Source organism: Calypte anna, chromosome 14, assembly GCF_003957555.1.
Source record: "Calypte anna isolate BGI_N300 chromosome 14, bCalAnn1_v1.p, whole genome shotgun sequence".
NCBI classification, from domain to species: domain Eukaryota; kingdom Metazoa; phylum Chordata; class Aves; order Apodiformes; family Trochilidae; genus Calypte; species Calypte anna.
In genome coordinates, this window is record NC_044260.1 from 8854683 (window position 1) to 8871911 (window position 17229).

Below are 17229 nucleotides of genomic sequence, written 5' to 3' on the forward strand. Positions count from 1 at the left end.
GACTATTTAAAACCTTAAAGGAAGGACAAATCACTGAGGTTGGAGCAACCTCTTGAGATCACCTAGAGATCAACCTGCTGCTCCAGCAAGGTCAGCAGTAACAGGTTGCCCAGGGACCCGTGCCCAGTCAGACTTTTAGTCATGATGGAGATTCCACAACCTCTGGGCAACCATTCTTCTACACACACACACTATACTTTACAAACACACACACTTGTAAACTTCTATGTAAATGTAAACAACTTTTATATCTAGATAGGTTTTTTAGAATACACTTAATTTTGGGGACTTAGGGGACTTCTTTGGTTTTGGTTTTTATTGTTGTGGGGGTGGTGTTGTTTATCACAATATCTATATGCTGCTTTTCAGATCTCATTGTTTTCAGCTTGGTGAATATGAAAGTGCTGAATTTAAATTGACATTTACAATTATCTTCTGTGCCAATCTATTAATCAGAACTAACTTTTCCATTTCTTGTTCTCTAGTCTTCCCACTTGCCATCTTTTCTCCACTTTGTCTCTCCCAACTCTCTCAAGAAAATAACTTCTAAGCACAGTAGCCTACCTACGTACTGAGAAGAAAAATAAATGCCTGATAGCAGATCTCAAAAGAGTGGAAAAAACCCTCTTGTACACAGATAGGAGGAGAATGTTCCAAATTTCACCTGATTCCTTGGTATCAAATTTGCAGCTTCAGATCTATTAATTGCACAGAGGATTAAGAATTTGTTCAGAAGCCATAAAGCTATGCCAAGAATGCATGTTACTAGTGCTACATAATGAGGCAGTGGAAGATAAGAGAGAACAGGCAAACTGATATACCCACGACTCTTTTAGATGCTGGAAAAATTCTTTTGGTTCATCAAATTTATTTAAGTAATATCATTAGGTTAAGTGTTATGTACATTTCATTGCTATTCTGAGAACTTTCTCCCAGATGGCTCAACTGGTCCCTTAGGAGGGGTCAATATACACCATTTAGAGTATTTGTTTTCATTCTGGTTTTGGTTTGTGGGGTTTCTGTTTTGCTTTGAGGGGTGGGTGGGGAATGTCTTGCATCTTCACCTTAACTCACTACAGCTCCCCACAAGCTCTAGGGGCCTCACAGAAAACCATCACTCTCAGCTAACCTTCACTGCCTCTGGCTCTTTGCCCCTGAATGTCATTCTTTGGCATAATTTCTTCAAACAGAGGTTTTACCAGCCTTGCTTTTACTTTAAGATTTCACTATCGCAAGGCTTTTTTTCCTGACAAAACATCCAAGACCCAGCTCTTTTCTCAATCAGCTCAATTCTTCTGTAGAACATTAGTTGCTCAGCATCACAGAGCAAGGTCCAGCAGATAGCACAGCAGGCACATCACCAGCTTTTCCACCCTTCCTTAGTAAAAGACATACAGAAAGATTAGAGAAGCAGACACCCATTAGCTTCCATTAGCTGGAACAAAATTTTCTCCACACAGTGCAGAGGACAGAGAATGGGGACACTCATAAACTGTAATTATTTATAATCAAGACAAAGCTGAAACAGGCCAACAGAATACTAAAGGACAGTCAATAGCCTGTATAGGAGCTGACCAGTTCTCTACCCAGTTTACAAGAATGTACCTGCCCTCTCATCTGTGGATGATGACTGCATAAGTTACATTTCTCTGCTAGTCAGAGATTAGTAGTCACTGTCACAAGGAGATTCTGGCACAGTGGGATAGTCAAGGAAGCCCCTGCAAAGCCAGGAGAGATTGCTGCAGAAAACAGAAGCTAGGACCTTTTCATTTTACCTTGAAACAACTGATTGCATGGCTCCTGACACCCAGACCTTCACACCTACCCTTGCCAGACAAAGTCACATGCTCACCAACTCTGGGAGAGTACCATTTCAGCTTGTAAAAAGCTTTGCTTGTGCAGTGCTTCCTTTTCTTTGCATGTGCAATTCCTTCCCACTCTTTGACTCTGAAACAGCAGGTTGGAAAGCTGCAAGCAGCATCATTCCCATCCACCTTCCTGTGCAGCATACAGCCCATCCTTCCCTCCCTTGCCATCTCCTGGCTCTCAGACAGAAGCCTGTGAAACTGTGGTACAGTGTGTGGGAAGCTGTGCCATGCTGCCTGCTACTCTGTCATTCCTCTTCCACTGCAGTCCAGCTAAACATCTAGTCATCTATTTTCTCTCTCCTCCTCCTAAACAAGAGCCTCATCTGTGTCACCTGTCTCCTCCCCCAACCACTGTCCTTAAGAGCACAGCAGCTTCAGCAGATGCAGTGTGCACAATCTAGCATCCTTTCAGTCAGGGATGGAAACCAAGAGCTTCTTAAGGCCATGGTGTTTTGTTAATCTGCTTCCATTTATGTGAGAAGCCCAACTGTTCACGTGACACACAGGGACTAGACACCAGTGGCTGCCATTACGCTGCCAGAATCACAGGCATGTGATTCTACATGGAGAATTAAACTTCTTGGGATACAAAGTGAAACTTCAATTCTCTATTAATTTTGAAGAAAAAACCTGTACTTGGTAATTACCTCAACTCTCAAAAATATTTAATTAACACTTCTGTTATACACTACCTCTGGTTTTAAAACTATTAAAAAACATAAACAGCTCCATTCTCTATGCCTCAATGAAGTATTCCAGTTGAGGTTTAAAGCCAGGCTTACTCACTGCCATGACAGGGGAGGCTGATCAGGACAGATTTTGTAACACTGCAGCACTTTAACTCTACATAACAGGGTTTGGTAAGAGTAAGTGGAGACAGTCAATTAATATTATTTGAAGAAATCAAAACTGAGCCTGTAGAAAACATTTCAGCAACGTAGAGAAAAGGAGAGCAGGCACTGTGCGCTCACCATTCTTCCGTTCATTGAGAGGAGGCAGGTACTGGTTGGGCTGCAAGGAGAGTTCCTTCAGCTCATGTGCAACAGCTTCACTGTGAGGACTGGGAGCCAGCCGGGTCAGGGAGCCAGAGTCATCCTCAGCATCTGCTGTCCCCAAGCGATCCATTGTGTTCAGTTGTCTGGGGATAGGGAGAGAAGCAGTCTCTTAATCACACTGTACTTGATAGAACTAATAAAAAAATAACCATGCAGACACATTAATTGTTTCTTCCATTTTCAGTTTTGTTCGGTTTGTCTGCATACAAAACTCAACTTTACATATACATCAGGCAATTTTCTACAAATACTCTAGGTTTGCAAAAATATAGTTAGGCAATGTATTTACAAGCAATTTAGCAGTCATTTGGTTCTGAGAAGCAGGTCAGTTTCTCTGCCCACTATGACAGAAAAGTTACTCAGGTTAAATGCCAGTTCAGAAACTCCTGTGCCCTACTTCCTGGAAAGTGACACAGCTTGTTTATCAGCAAAATGCCATTTTCTCCCCCTTCCCAGTAGCTTACATTAAAGAATGCTGCATTCATGTCTGATAACTTACAAACAGTTTTTAATAATTTGAAGCACTGCGCAACTTTTGGATCAAAAAATCAACTTCAATATTAATACAGACCTTCATACCACCAAGGAACTGTATCAGAACTAGTTAATCTTTAATGTTACCAGCAAGGAAAGCTTTTTGACATTAATATTTTCAAGTTAATTTTATTGACTACCACCTAATTATTGTAAAGTATTCTATGGAACAGAATAAAACTCCCAGCTTGTTATTTCTTTCCTTTTTGCCATTAATATGGTACATAATCTCCAGTGAGGATCAAAGTATGAATTACTGGCATAGGCATTCAGTAGCTCACAGAATTCTATTTAGTCATTCACTTTTCAATAAATCAGTGTGGACTTCAATGAAGCCTATGTCTGGATCCTTGGAAATTCAAACAATACAAAATATTAACAATTCATAGAGATTCACAGAGCCAAAGAAATCTTATTATCATTAAATTGTGTAGTTTTAGGCATTTTTCTCAAGAAACACTACTGCTGCCCATCCTCAACCTTAAATTTCTAACTTCAGTTATGCTGAATTTAATACTACATGTGCTGGGGTGTGTATTTAAAGGTTCCTAAAATGCAACGTGTGTTTCTATGAGCATGTCCAAATATTTCCATGACTATACCCAAAATCTTTAAAATATTACTTTTTAAAAAACAGTGAGGTGACAAAAATTTATTATGATCACCAAAGAATGGTCTACACTACAAAAAGGGGTAAGAAATCATGTTGCTGAAAGTGCCAATTTAAAAAATAAGAAAGGTAAGCAAGTACTTAAAAGCACTACTTGCAATATAGCTCAAGAGTTATGGTTAAGTGCATATTTTTCATTATTTTCCACAGCTCCAACTGGTGCTTTCACATTAAGTGGAGACACATTAACTTACTGTTATGCAAGATTTTTTTCCCCCCTTTGTTCTTAGCTTTTAGAAGCATAATTCACCCAGCTCTTATTTGATTTCCTGACATTAAACTCTCCTCAAACTCCCACTCACCCATACAAATTAAGTACATTATTAACCAAGCAAGCCTCTCCAGAGCTGAATTTAAGTGAAAATTTAGCTGCTTATCTGCTCATGTTCACAGCATTTTATCCACATTTATCCATTTTATTAGCTATGAGTTATGCTTTGGAGTCACTTTTCAAAGGGATTAAACCACATTAGCTGTATTCATGTCACTAAACCCATATGAAATTAATAGAAACACTTTCTTGTACTACAGGTTTAGCATTTATTATGCTGCACATTAACTTTGACTAACTCTTGTCCCCTGACAGATAACTAAATATCTTACTTTATATTAAACTAGTTTAACTTTCCTCTCTTCTACAGCACGCTGCTAAATGAGTTACATGTCCATTTCTTGTTTTAGGACTCTATATAAACGTGGGTTTAATGTCCAGATTCAACTAAGAACAAGGCATGCAAAAACTACATGCAACAGAAATTATATTTAATTGTATTACATCAATGTATTTAATTATATTGATAGCAGTACTTCAATGCAACTCAGAACAGGTTTAGTTCTCACACTAAAGGTGCTTAATCTTTGAACCTGATTGAGTCAGGTTAGAAGGGACCTTATGGACATCACTCAGTCCCAATTTCAAGAACAGGCTTCTAGGAAACAAACCAGAAAGGGCTTGTAGCATGTGCACTGAAATATTTCACCTGATGGTTTCTTTGTTTCGTCAAGCAGTTTCTACTCTGGCTGACAGAATGGGATGGGGTCACTAAACATTGTTACACACTGAATATCTTTTTTTTTTTTTTTGCTCCGAGGGTGCTACAAGCTCCTTTACATATAAGCTCTTAAAAATCCAGGTATTTTCCCAAATGATCCTTTAATGCTAGAACAACCCTGTTGCTATGATGATCACCTTTGAATGAAAGACACTCTAGAATTCCCAGAAAGTCTGAATTCCTCAGATTCCTCAGTCGTATCTCAAATCACGTTTTGCTCTCGTTTCTTTTTATCTTTACTGATGAACTGCTACCATACAGACTATGGAAATATTTTGAGCTTAGAACAACAAGTTATCTTGACCTTCCTCCCCCAAAGAAAACACACACCTCCACCAAACATTTGTAAGGATATTTTTGTGGAGAGGGAAAGGTCTGTGACCTACATCATCAGGAACTGGCTCAGATACACTATGATCTGAATGAAGCAACAGTTCTAAAAAATACTATAGTGATGACAAGTGGAAGACTTGCAACACTAAAATATAAACAAATTCTTTGATTCTTCTGTCTTGTTCCACTGCAATCTAAAGGAGAGCTTGGCTGCTGAACTTTCTAAAATAAATTTTGAAACTTAGCATCCATGAAATTACTAGTTTGTCTTGGCATAAGGTCTTCCTTCTTAGTTGAAAAGTAATTCTGAAACTAAAAATAAAAATAGTTTTGATAAACACCTTCCCAATAACAAAAAGAAATAAACAAAAAGGAAAAAGACATCTCTGTAAACAAGATCTTTTTACGTTGCTGTATACATGAGATAATAAACTGCTACTATTTTTTAGCATGCTCATTTTAACTGCTAGAGAAGACACATACACTTGCTTTATCATCAGCTGGAGATCATAAACAGCAGCATTTACTTCACATGAAACTAGACATAAGATATGCAGAACATCCCCCATCTATCTTCAGTTTTCAAAAGCCATATTTCACTCTGACCTTTTTAACAGAACTGATTGTTTGGACATCAGTGATTCAAACACTAAAAACAGTAAGATATTAGTTCCTCTTGATTAAAATCAAACCCTGTATAACAAATACCCAGTCATCATGTGCAAAAGTAAGAAACTTATCTAATTTAGAATTCAATGTACCCTGAAAGGATCATATTTTATATTATGGTAACACATTTGCCTTCCCTTTCTCCTTTATTTGAAGCCTCTTCAGTTTTAATGAATTATTTAATACTTTCCATCTGCATTTACAGATTGTAGTCTTTGTCTATTTAACCCCTAACTTTAAACTGACCTATACACAAAAATGTGTTAATAATAATAACTGAACCTCAGCAGTACAGGAAAAATACAGTTATAAAAACCTGTATGTACTATTAAAGTATCAATATTCTATTCTGCATAATCCAAGAAAGAATATCATATACAAAGCTCATCTGATAGACAGAAATCAGTTGTCACTTGAGGAATTTCTGCTCCCTTCCTTGAAACTGAAACATTTAAAGGTTGATTAAAAAACCCAACAGTTCTACTTATAAAGTGATGGAAAGTATAAAAGCATCTTACTCGCAGCAGTGAAAATAAAACTTACAATAGTTCCAAATGATTTCAGGTCTGGGGCTTTGGGGTATTGTTTTACACAGAGTTCAGCAACATATTTTAAATAATAACAAAAAATTGTTTTCCTGCTTAACCTGCAGAACAGATATCTAATAGAATACACACCAGCACTGCAAGCAAGGCTTTAGTTCACATTTATCTGACAACCACACAGGAACAGTTTTCCAGTACTGTGAAATAACTGCTGCACAGAGGATGAGTCTTATGTAAGTGTTCTCACAGATTGTAGGTGGTTGCTATCTTCTTAACTGATGAAGACAAACGCTTCTCTTATTTTTAAACATTTTCTCTTTAAAAGACAAAGCAGATTTTCCTTAGAAAAATCTTAGAAAGGAGGAAAATCCACACCAGAACTGGTATTTTATTTGACACAAACTGTGAAATCTGGATGACATTTGGGTAGTAAATAAGTTTTTTTTTAGAAATCTGATGGAAAAAAAGTCCAAGAATTACATTGCATTAGAACTCTGACCAAGTTTTATGGCTGACCCTAACACTGCTTCACCCATTTACACCCACAAGGAACTTAGGTCAGACAGTGAATGCAGTATCAAATTTTTAGACCACACCAGTACAGAATTTGTTAGAGATTCATTGTCTGAACATGCAGTAAAAAGACCTGCATCAGGTTAGCTTAGCAGCCAGTGAAGGTCTTTTGATTTAAGGTCTTTTATCTCCTTGTCAGTGCCTAGAAAGACCTGAAAATCTGTACAGTGGGAACAATGATCTCTAACACTGCACTGATAATAACCATTTCAGGCAAGCAATTCAGCAAGTTTCAAGTATTACCTCAATTTGACAGTGTGTATTAATTATTTGATTCTGATTTAATGTGCTAAGTCACAACATGAGACTAACTTAGCAATTCCTCTTACCACCATCTCATAAAAGGCCAAGAATTATGCTTTCAGAATGCAGCTGGTCCTATCAAGTGCATGGATATGCCTACAAGAAACTTCCTTTCTAATGTTCAAATTAGCTGAGTCCCAGGGGTCAGGTACTTGGAATACTCAGTACCCTTTTTTTTTTTACACAGGACCAATACAAGTAGGACTTGCACATAAACACTCAAAATACACAGGCACATTTAGTTCACTGAACAATAAGGTAACTGTAAGATAGCAGGGTCATTTCCCAGAGACAAGAACTGGGGATAAAATACCCACTTCAAAAAGAAGAAAAGATGCAATGTTTTTAAAAGATGAGTCCTCTTGGCATGCTGCCTAATCAGCAAAGGCTAAAAAGAAATAAATGGTACAGTTGGCTGCAGAAAATCCATCTCAAGTCAGTTTCTGGAGCAATACCAACTCTAGGTGTCTGCAACAAAGACAGTAATGCTCCTCAGTCAAGTATATAATGGTTTCTCTATGCCCTCTAAAAGGCAGCATGTCCAATTTGGTAGACACTAGCACATATCATATATGTACAATGATATTTCAGCTGTGCTTACATCCTATTATATGTATCACATCTTACAAAATTTCTACAAGAAAAGCTACTGGGGCTCCCTTTATAATTGTTCCTAATACCTTTTTCATGTACACACAGAATTTTTCCCCAGACTCTAAAGACTACCTATATTTCATTACAAAATGGAAAGATAAATAATAATTTTTAGAAGTATTTCAGAAACCACTTAAAGCTATTTGTCCAAATCACTACCCTTTTACACCAAGTCTCACATATTGGTGTTTTCAATTTAGGAAAGATGCAAAAATAAGACAGTAACCTTTTGCATTTAGCACTGCAATTTTATGAATAAACTGTTACAGAATTTTTTTTTCCTTTTCTGCCTTCTCAGTAGGTTTCAAATCCACTTACTGTAATCAAGTTTAGAACCAGTAAAGATAAATATATGGGTACAAAATGAACATAGATATGCAAAGTGCTTGTTATGAATAATCATCCAGATTACCAGTAAATTACCTGATCATGTTCAAGCAATTAATTTGTGAAATTCGTAATTTCAGAGATTGGAGATTGTGTCTCAAATTAGGTTTGCCCTCTGTTGCAACAACAATGCTTATTCTGTTGAGATTTAGTCCCTCCATTTCAGTATTCCACTGTGGGTAAAATGACCAAAAGATTTCCCTTTAAAAAAAGTCTTTAAATTTTGCAAAGATTTTACTATTCTACTTCAGGCACTATGATGCTGTTCCCTTTCCCACAGAGCAGCAGTGTCACCACAGCTGACAGCTCCAGTTGCTTACAACTTGTGCAGTTAAGTTTCTCACACAACCTCTCTCATCAAGAGTTTTGTGGATACCATATATGAACTTTGAAGCTAAACCTGACATACCATTATTATACTGAAAGAAAAATTGCAATCCTACATTTAAAATACACAGTTGAAATACTAATGAAGATAAATTTTCTGGTAAAATACACAGCAACAAGAAGTTCAGTCATACAGCTATTTTTACAAAGGTAATTAGATAAAAGCAGAAGATGAGAAATATCAACGGCTGACTAACTCTGAGTAATCATCTTGGATTGTGCATTATTAGAAACTCATTGTTACTATTAATTTCTTTAAAAAAACAGTGCACAGATGTATATGACAAAGCTGAGGTCCTGTCAGGCTTCTCATCATACTAGAAACTGGAAATTCATGCTTCTTCAAGGAACATAGAGTCAAGACTGGACTAATAAATATTTCAGATAAAGTTCCTCTTTTATTAAATAAATTATGACATTTAATTTTTGTCACTGTCTATTCTAGCTGGAGTAATATCACTAAGTAGACACTAGAAGACCTCCAGAAACTTCTTTTGACACTTCTGCATGTTTCAATACCAATGCTGCACTGAGATTCTCTTTACTAATTCTTAGAAGGAAATCTTCAAAATTAAGGTTTTGGACTGCCTTAAGTATGAGAAGAAATATGCTACACTATCAAATGCACACCATAGTGTCCATAGATGATACATTCTTGCCTGTACTATCTCTAAGAAGAAAGAAGAAAAAAAAAAAAAAAAAAAAAAAAAAAAAAAAAAAAAAAAAGAGCAGCTCTAAGCTCTTTGATACCAAACATCAAAGCTAGCATCTATAACCCATCTGGGTAACCCAGAACATCTTTTAATATATCTTCTCTTGACATTAACTTTGTAAGCAGAAGAAGCCATGTTATGCTTATCTTACACTATAGGACTATACAGTACTGTTTGTTGCAGAAAGTTCATAAAGACTTGACTGACACTGAGCACTCTGAATCACAGTAAGAAGTTATTTACCTACAAATACTAAGTCCATTCTTCCTTACAGCTGCTACCTGAGCATTCAGAAGCAACAAAAAATATGGCAACAATATTTGAAAGTATAATAGCTAAAACATTTTACTACAACTGGTAAGTTAAGGACATCAAGATAGCCTTAAACATTTCTTTACTCCTAATCACCTACAGCAGATATAATTTGATTTCAGCTCATCTTTTCTTAGGGATATTCTTTGTTAACTGTGCTCATATTACAGCACTGTTAAGTCATTCAACTGGATTAACTTGATTAAATAAACACAAAGCTCTTACAACACTCAGTTTTATTAAAATAAACAGCTTCATAAAAACACTTTAAACTATAATGTTTAAACATTAAACAGTATTTTGTTTAGCTGTTGCACACACTGTGCGTGGAAACTTGCCGCTTAAAAATGCTCAGAAAATTCTGAACATGACATTTCCTATTTTTCATTCTTAAAAAAATTCAGATGTTCTTAACATTAGTTTTAAATGAAATAGTGTTCAAATAATTACAAGATCAACTCAGATTTACCCTCCTAAATGCCAGTTCAGTTCTTCTGGACTACAAAGTAATGTCCTGGAAGGAATCAGCATGATTTCGTGCTCCATCTTTTTTGTGCCCAGCAAACATGAACAGCGTGGCCAGCAAAATCAATTTATGTAACTGAAGCTAACAACACACACAGAAAAAAAAAATAAAACACAAAATATTCATTTTGATATTATAAAAAAAGCTCAAGTCTGGAGTAAGGGTCAAATATTTACATGAACACATCATGTAATGCTACACATTTTGGTGTCATGTCTTAGAAGCGGGCATTTATTTAGAAAAAAAAAAAAAGGAAAACATACAGAGCTTTTTACAAGACAGTTCAGAAAATTATCAATTAGTAACTTTCAATAAATTGGATCATAATTTTTAACAATTCCTTTGTATGTTCAGAGTCCTCTTGATAGCCAAATGTTGAACTATTTTAAAAATTGATATTAGTAGAGCATCCAATGCATTTTAGGGAAGGTTAAATTATGCCATGATTTCATTTGTTTGCTTAGTTACCTCAAGATGTTCCTATTTATGACTAAGCTGCAGGTGCTATTCTGTTTATTTTACTGCCTGTAAACCAAGCCCTTGAACTGAACAAAGCAAGGAAAGCATTATGATTCCAGTCAAAGAGGAAGGAACTGCAGAACTGTTTCCTGTTGAGTATGCCACTTTCTACCTTCCTTCATAAGCACCACTGACCATTACACAATCATTTTCAAGAAAAGATAGGTTTTGCATCTTTTTATTTCTAGATGCTGCTACAGAGATAAAATTTTATTATAATATCTGGTGTACCGTAGACTCATATTTGACCGCTTTAAATAATGCAATATTCAGCAATAAACTCTTAACAAGATGTATTCAAAATAATGTGGAATAACTAGAGATTGCTAGCAGCTTAGATTTAGGGGATCTTACAAATATCAAATTATGATGTCACGCAGATGATACTTGGCTCAGCAGTCTCTCATAACCTTAGGACAGCTTCAAAAATGTCTTTCACAGACCTGTGCATATTGACTTGTACCAACATAGCTACTTTCAGATATTAACAATGCAAAAAATAACTTGAATTAGCTCCCATGGAAACCAGTCAACTTGTTGCTCTTCACTTCTGAAACTAAAACTTGTAATATTTAACCCACTAATGGTCAAAAGAAACACTTAGAGGGTGACAGATCAGGGTTTTAATTAAAAAGATTTAAAAGTTTTGTGTATCTCAAGCAGCAAGAGCTTACAGTGCATCTAATATCATCTATTTTCAGTTATTTATTATCATGAAATCTGCCTGTAAAAAGCACAGCAGAGTTATGGTATGTATTCAGTTGACCCAAAGGACTGGCTTTACTTTGGAAGTTACTAGAAGTATTTGATCTTCTATTATATTTCCTTTAACTATAAAGAAAACAAAGGCCTAGTACAAAATGATTAGCAAGTCTGACTTAGAAGTTCATGGAGCCATCTCCTCACTCCAACAACTGAATTTACATTGGATGATGTGACACATTTTGACTAGCAATACAAGTACAATTAAAAGCTAATTGAAGAAGGTGATGGAAGACTCCAGATGATTTTTGTACAGTGCTGCTGTCCTGCTTAGACCAAACCATTAGGTGAGTTACATCCATAAGATCTGAAGGCTGTCCAAAGATAACTCACAGTTAGCTACATAGATTAAACATGGGTATTCATCCCACAGTGCTGTGTGGGTACAAATGCTCATCCCTCTCAGCTCAACAGAGGCAGTGACACAAAATTTTGGCAGTCCCATAAGAGCATTCTATGCTCTTGTCAGCTCTTCTGCTCAATACCTGTAAATCATTCTCCATTGTACTCTCATTGTCCTAGAGTCAAAAGGAGGTCAATACACTTTGTGTTTCTCGTAGCCAAAGCTACTGCTGGAACTGGATAAATAATGTTTATTTGCTTGGATTAAAAGTATTATTTTCAATTACAGACTTTAAAAAGCACTTAAAAAGAAAAGAGCACAGTTGCTTAATCACTAATAGACCAGCTATCATTTTGATTCCTGGTTCAGGAGGACAGTCTCTTCCCTCCTCAGTCTTCAGCTGACATTTTCTGTCAGCTACACCTACTGATGTAGTAGGGTTAAAGTTATTACACCTTACCTGGAAGCAAAGTGTCACATTACATTTGGTAATGGTGAACCCCTGCTCAACTGCTTATAGCCTGCACTGTTATTAAGTGACTTAATTTTTTATTAAAAAATGACAAAAGGTCGGAATGTGAATGCAATTACATCAGTTGTAATAGATTTGCGTTATCTTCGCAAGAATTAAATGGAGATTTTTTACCAACACAATAAGGATACATACTGAGGAATGTTAAATTCCATGCATTTAAACACAGACTTTCAGGTAAAAAAACCCTCAGACCACAAAACCCCTGTTTTCCTAAACACTGGAACTATAAGATACATCAAAACATAACATTATGACTTTAAAAGAAAACTACATTAATTTTGTCAAAGACAAAACACCTTTACTAAACAAAAGCCAAACTTTTACTTCTCAAATCAGGAACAATTCTCCTAGCAAGGCAAATAATCCTCTTGGTGAACAGGGTAAGGAGACCACAGGAAGAAGTATCACTTACTGTGACTTTATAATTGCAGAGCCAAGATTATAAACTTGTTTAAGCAAGTTTAAGCCCCAGATCAACACCCATATTCTAAAATACCCAGAAAAATATGTTATTAGTATGGTGCCTGAAAACTCTTAATGTTCTAAACAGCTTAATGCTATAATCCACAGTCCATGCCCTCAGTGCTTTTAGAACCAATTTCTCACGATCTCCAAAGCTAAAATGAACTTGAATTCCATTTTCCATAGTGAAGTTAACTAAAGACTACTAGGGCAGAATCTTAGGGTCAGAAGAGTTTATGTTGCTTAAGGCCACTTTCAAAGGAGTCTTATCTGTTGAACTATTGTGTTCCAGTATTTCATTCCCTACAAAAATAAATAAATAAAGAGATAGATGGCAACCATAAAATTGTTTACAGTAGATTTCTGGACAAACTGCTACAGTCAACAGCTGTAACGCATCTAAATTCTGTATTTCTTGGGAATTTCTCTTAATACAACTGTAAGTGGAAAAAAAATCCATTAAACCTTCCACTTACAAAACAATCATTATTCTCATCTCCCTCAATCATAAAGGAGAGAAAAAAGTCCTCTGTTTATGCACAAATGGCAGTAACCAAGAATAAGCAGACCAAGAGAGAAACATAATGGCCTTTGGAAATACTTAGTGTCAAGAACCATTCAATGCAAAGTTAATAAACATAGAAAAACAGATCTCTTATATTCAAAGATGTAAGTTTCACATGTGTAGACTTACAAATGTGGAAGCCTGACTGCAACCAAGTACCTCCTTCACTCAGTTGACACTAATTCTTTCCAAGGGCCATCTTTAAGGAAAATAACATTTAGAAATTTATAATGAAAGTAATAACACAAATAATCATTTTAACACTAATATGATATATATAAAAAGCCCTTTCTGTAACAGCCCTCCCCAGCCCCCAATTTTAAGAACAGAATATTTCTGAATATAAAAGGAAGAGACACCATTGACAAGGTCTGCTGTCCTAATACAGAAAGCTCCTGTGCAACAGTGCCTTCTTATGACAAAACCCCCAGCTCTCACTAAAGGTTATACCTTAATTCAATATAGACCACTTGTCACCACTAGAGTTCAATTTAAAATGTTTTAAAAAGTTAAACTATAGTTAGTGACTAATTAGATCTTGATGGCATACTGACTAAACACAGGGCATTTCTGTTAGAACCAACAAGTCCACTTGTGCAGGCTGACAAGATTATCAGTCTCAGAAGATTCTTATCACCGAATTTCTGGTTCTGATTATCCTGTCCACACTGCTGGGTCAGCTGTTGCCATGGGTGCTCATTATCCACAGAGAGCTCAATCCACTTCTTGAGTTTGAACAAGAGTGAGGTTTGCTCACTTGGCTAACCTGAACTGAAGTGGTTTAGGAGAACAAACCTGAGCAGGCAAAATTTTCTGCTAGGGTGGAATAAGAGGCTCCACCAAAAGACAACATGTATCATCTTCATGTTTCAGTAAGTTATGTGTACCAGTAAGAATGGTTCTTTCAGCTGAAAATGTACTTCAAATGTGAAGTAAGCTTCATGAGCTTCAGTAAGCCCAAGAAAATCCTTATTACACAGGTTGAAATATTTTTAAATATATTTTCCCATTATCCTTTTGCATAATGCTCAGAAAAAAAATCTGACTGAACATTTCTTCTCATTAACACATCAAACCTAGAAACACAGTCAGTTTACAAAGTCATGAGCCTAAAAATACTTCAAGATATAATTTCTCTCTAACCTAATAGTTTTAATATCAATTGTATAGTAGACATCTTCTGTTTTCAGCAGAAAGAGAAAATAGAGTTGCTTTAGTATTTCTTCTGATACACTAAAGATTTCCATCCTTTAACAATTATCAAATGTAATTTGAGAGGGTAAGTATGTTTCAGAACACTTTGGTTAGATACATTGACTAACACTAAAACCACAATGTATTTAATTATTAATAAATCAGTTAAAAAAAGGCCAAAAAATCTGATCAACATCACTTCTTCCTTGAAGATACATTCCTTGAAGACCATTAAAAATACTTTTGAAAAAAATACTACAAAATTATACGGGAAATCCCGCTGGAAAACTACAGATAATCTGATGAAAACAATATATTATCTGATCATATAAAATTACTACATCCTGGGTTTCTCTCACCTTATTTTAACTATCTGGGCTTTAGCATCAGATCATAGTTCAGTGTTTCCCCACGTTATTTCAATACCTGCTTTCCTTCTCAGTTCTTCCTGAATCATATAGGATTATTCTATTCTCCACATAATCACTAAATCACTTCTCTTCTCAGCTTCCACTTTACCTGGCAAAAATGCTCAGTATATCATCCTTCCTTAATATAATGTATCTTTTCTTCTCTTGACCATGTTACTCAGCCAGACAGCATAAAATGTGGCTTAGGCTTGCAAAAAAATTGTCAGGAATCCAGACAGATCAAAGAGATGCTATGGAACTCTATCTTCTGGACTAACTTTAGGCTTCATTACTGTTTCAAGTTATTGAGAAATAGTAATTTAGAACATAGCTTCAGGAGCTTCCAGCTAACTAGCAATCTGGTTTAGTCTGCAGAGAAGGAAAGAATGGTACACAAGTACCTTGTAGTGTTCTGCTCATCCTCCATTTCAGATCTCTAATTCCTCTACTTATTGTCCACCTTTGCTCCTGCTCAGAACTCACTTGGAGCAGGGAAAGATGAACTACAGGCTGAAATAGGTTGTGACCATCTGTATTTCATCCTTTCCCAGAGATTCCACCTTTCTGTTTTCCCAGCTCTGTGCTGCTTTGGTATCAGACATTTTGCTGGTAAAAGAGCTGGTAAAAAGAGCAATCAAATGGTTAAACTGGTAGAACTGAGGAAGGGTGTAACGCCTGGCAGAGGAAGGAGCAAGTCATTAACCACATCTCCCTCAGCCAGAACAGTTTGCCTCACCATGCTGATCTGATTCCAGAAGAAATTGCCAATTACACTGTTATTCATAGAAGCAAAGAAAGTTTGTTAAAACTGTCTAGAGATGTAGAGTGAATTATTTAAACCTTGATTCGCTTCAGAAGATTATTCCTATAACCATAAAGATGGTTTACATTTTGCAGACACTGACAACGTTTGCTCAGTAAGCCCTTTATCAACTAGAAGTATTCCTGTGCTGCTGTATTATTTGAGATTAGTGTAAAGAAGCATTACTGTAAATAAGCCATCCAAATTCAGACATAATAAAGACTGTATAATAAATTCTCTTTAATTATGTATGTACTAGGACTTAGTGCTTACTATGTGCTTAGTGCTTACTATGGTAAGCACTATCCTCATAAACTGAATATTAAATCCTTCTGCTGTACAGAAACTTAAAATGTAATTACAGTGTATAATACATTACCTGGAAAATGGTAATGGTTCCAGTCATTCCTGTAACTTTGCACACTGTTGCATGGTGGTGTTGTGATCATTCTTAATATTTACCTAAACTATATAAGCCAAACTGCAGAAACATTGGAAGATTTAAAAGAAGTAACAGCAAGTTCAACACAACCAACCTACTAATTGATCAACTTCGCTTTCGAAGCAATTCCTCAGTATTCAGTGATACCAAGTATTAGTAAAACTTCCACTAGTTACAGACTGTAGTTAAGTTTTAGATTTCTATCTAGAAAAAGCTTCCTTCAGGGCTTGCAAAAGTATATTGATTGGTATAAGTTCATCTACTCCTTTTGAGTACAAGAGTTAAATTCTGCCATTTTACTGCAACAACCCCACTTTGTAATATTGAAAAACTTAAAAATGAGAACTCACATGCAAAACCACAGATTTATTGTCAGTTTTGCACTCAATTTCATAGCAAATGCTGCTGTGCAGCGACACTAAATGAGAGTCTGAATTTATCTATTTTCAGGATTTTCTTACTAGGAGTGTACAAAAATTTATTTCCTTCTGTTGGGTGCAAAGCAAGCATAAGTATAATTAGGAGAGGAAAATGTGTGAAGAAGCATTTTGCCATTAAAAAAAATTACTGATTTGAATAGAAAATGTGACACATCACTACTAAATGGTGCCAAG

At 35.9% G+C, this 17229-nt stretch overlaps 1 protein-coding gene across 2 annotated transcripts in view; it reads right to left on the reverse strand.

Annotated features, from left to right (window-relative positions):
* MRTFB (myocardin related transcription factor B) overlaps positions 1-17229 on the reverse strand; it is a 70427-nt gene that overhangs the window by 46264 nt on the left and 6934 nt on the right. For both annotated transcript variants that reach the window (XM_030459667.1, XM_030459668.1), the window contains exon 3: positions 2840-3006. In XM_030459667.1, coding sequence (XP_030315527.1) covers positions 2840-2993 — 154 coding nt within the window. In that variant the 5' untranslated portion in view covers positions 2994-3006. The remainder of the gene's footprint in view (positions 1-2839; positions 3007-17229) is intronic.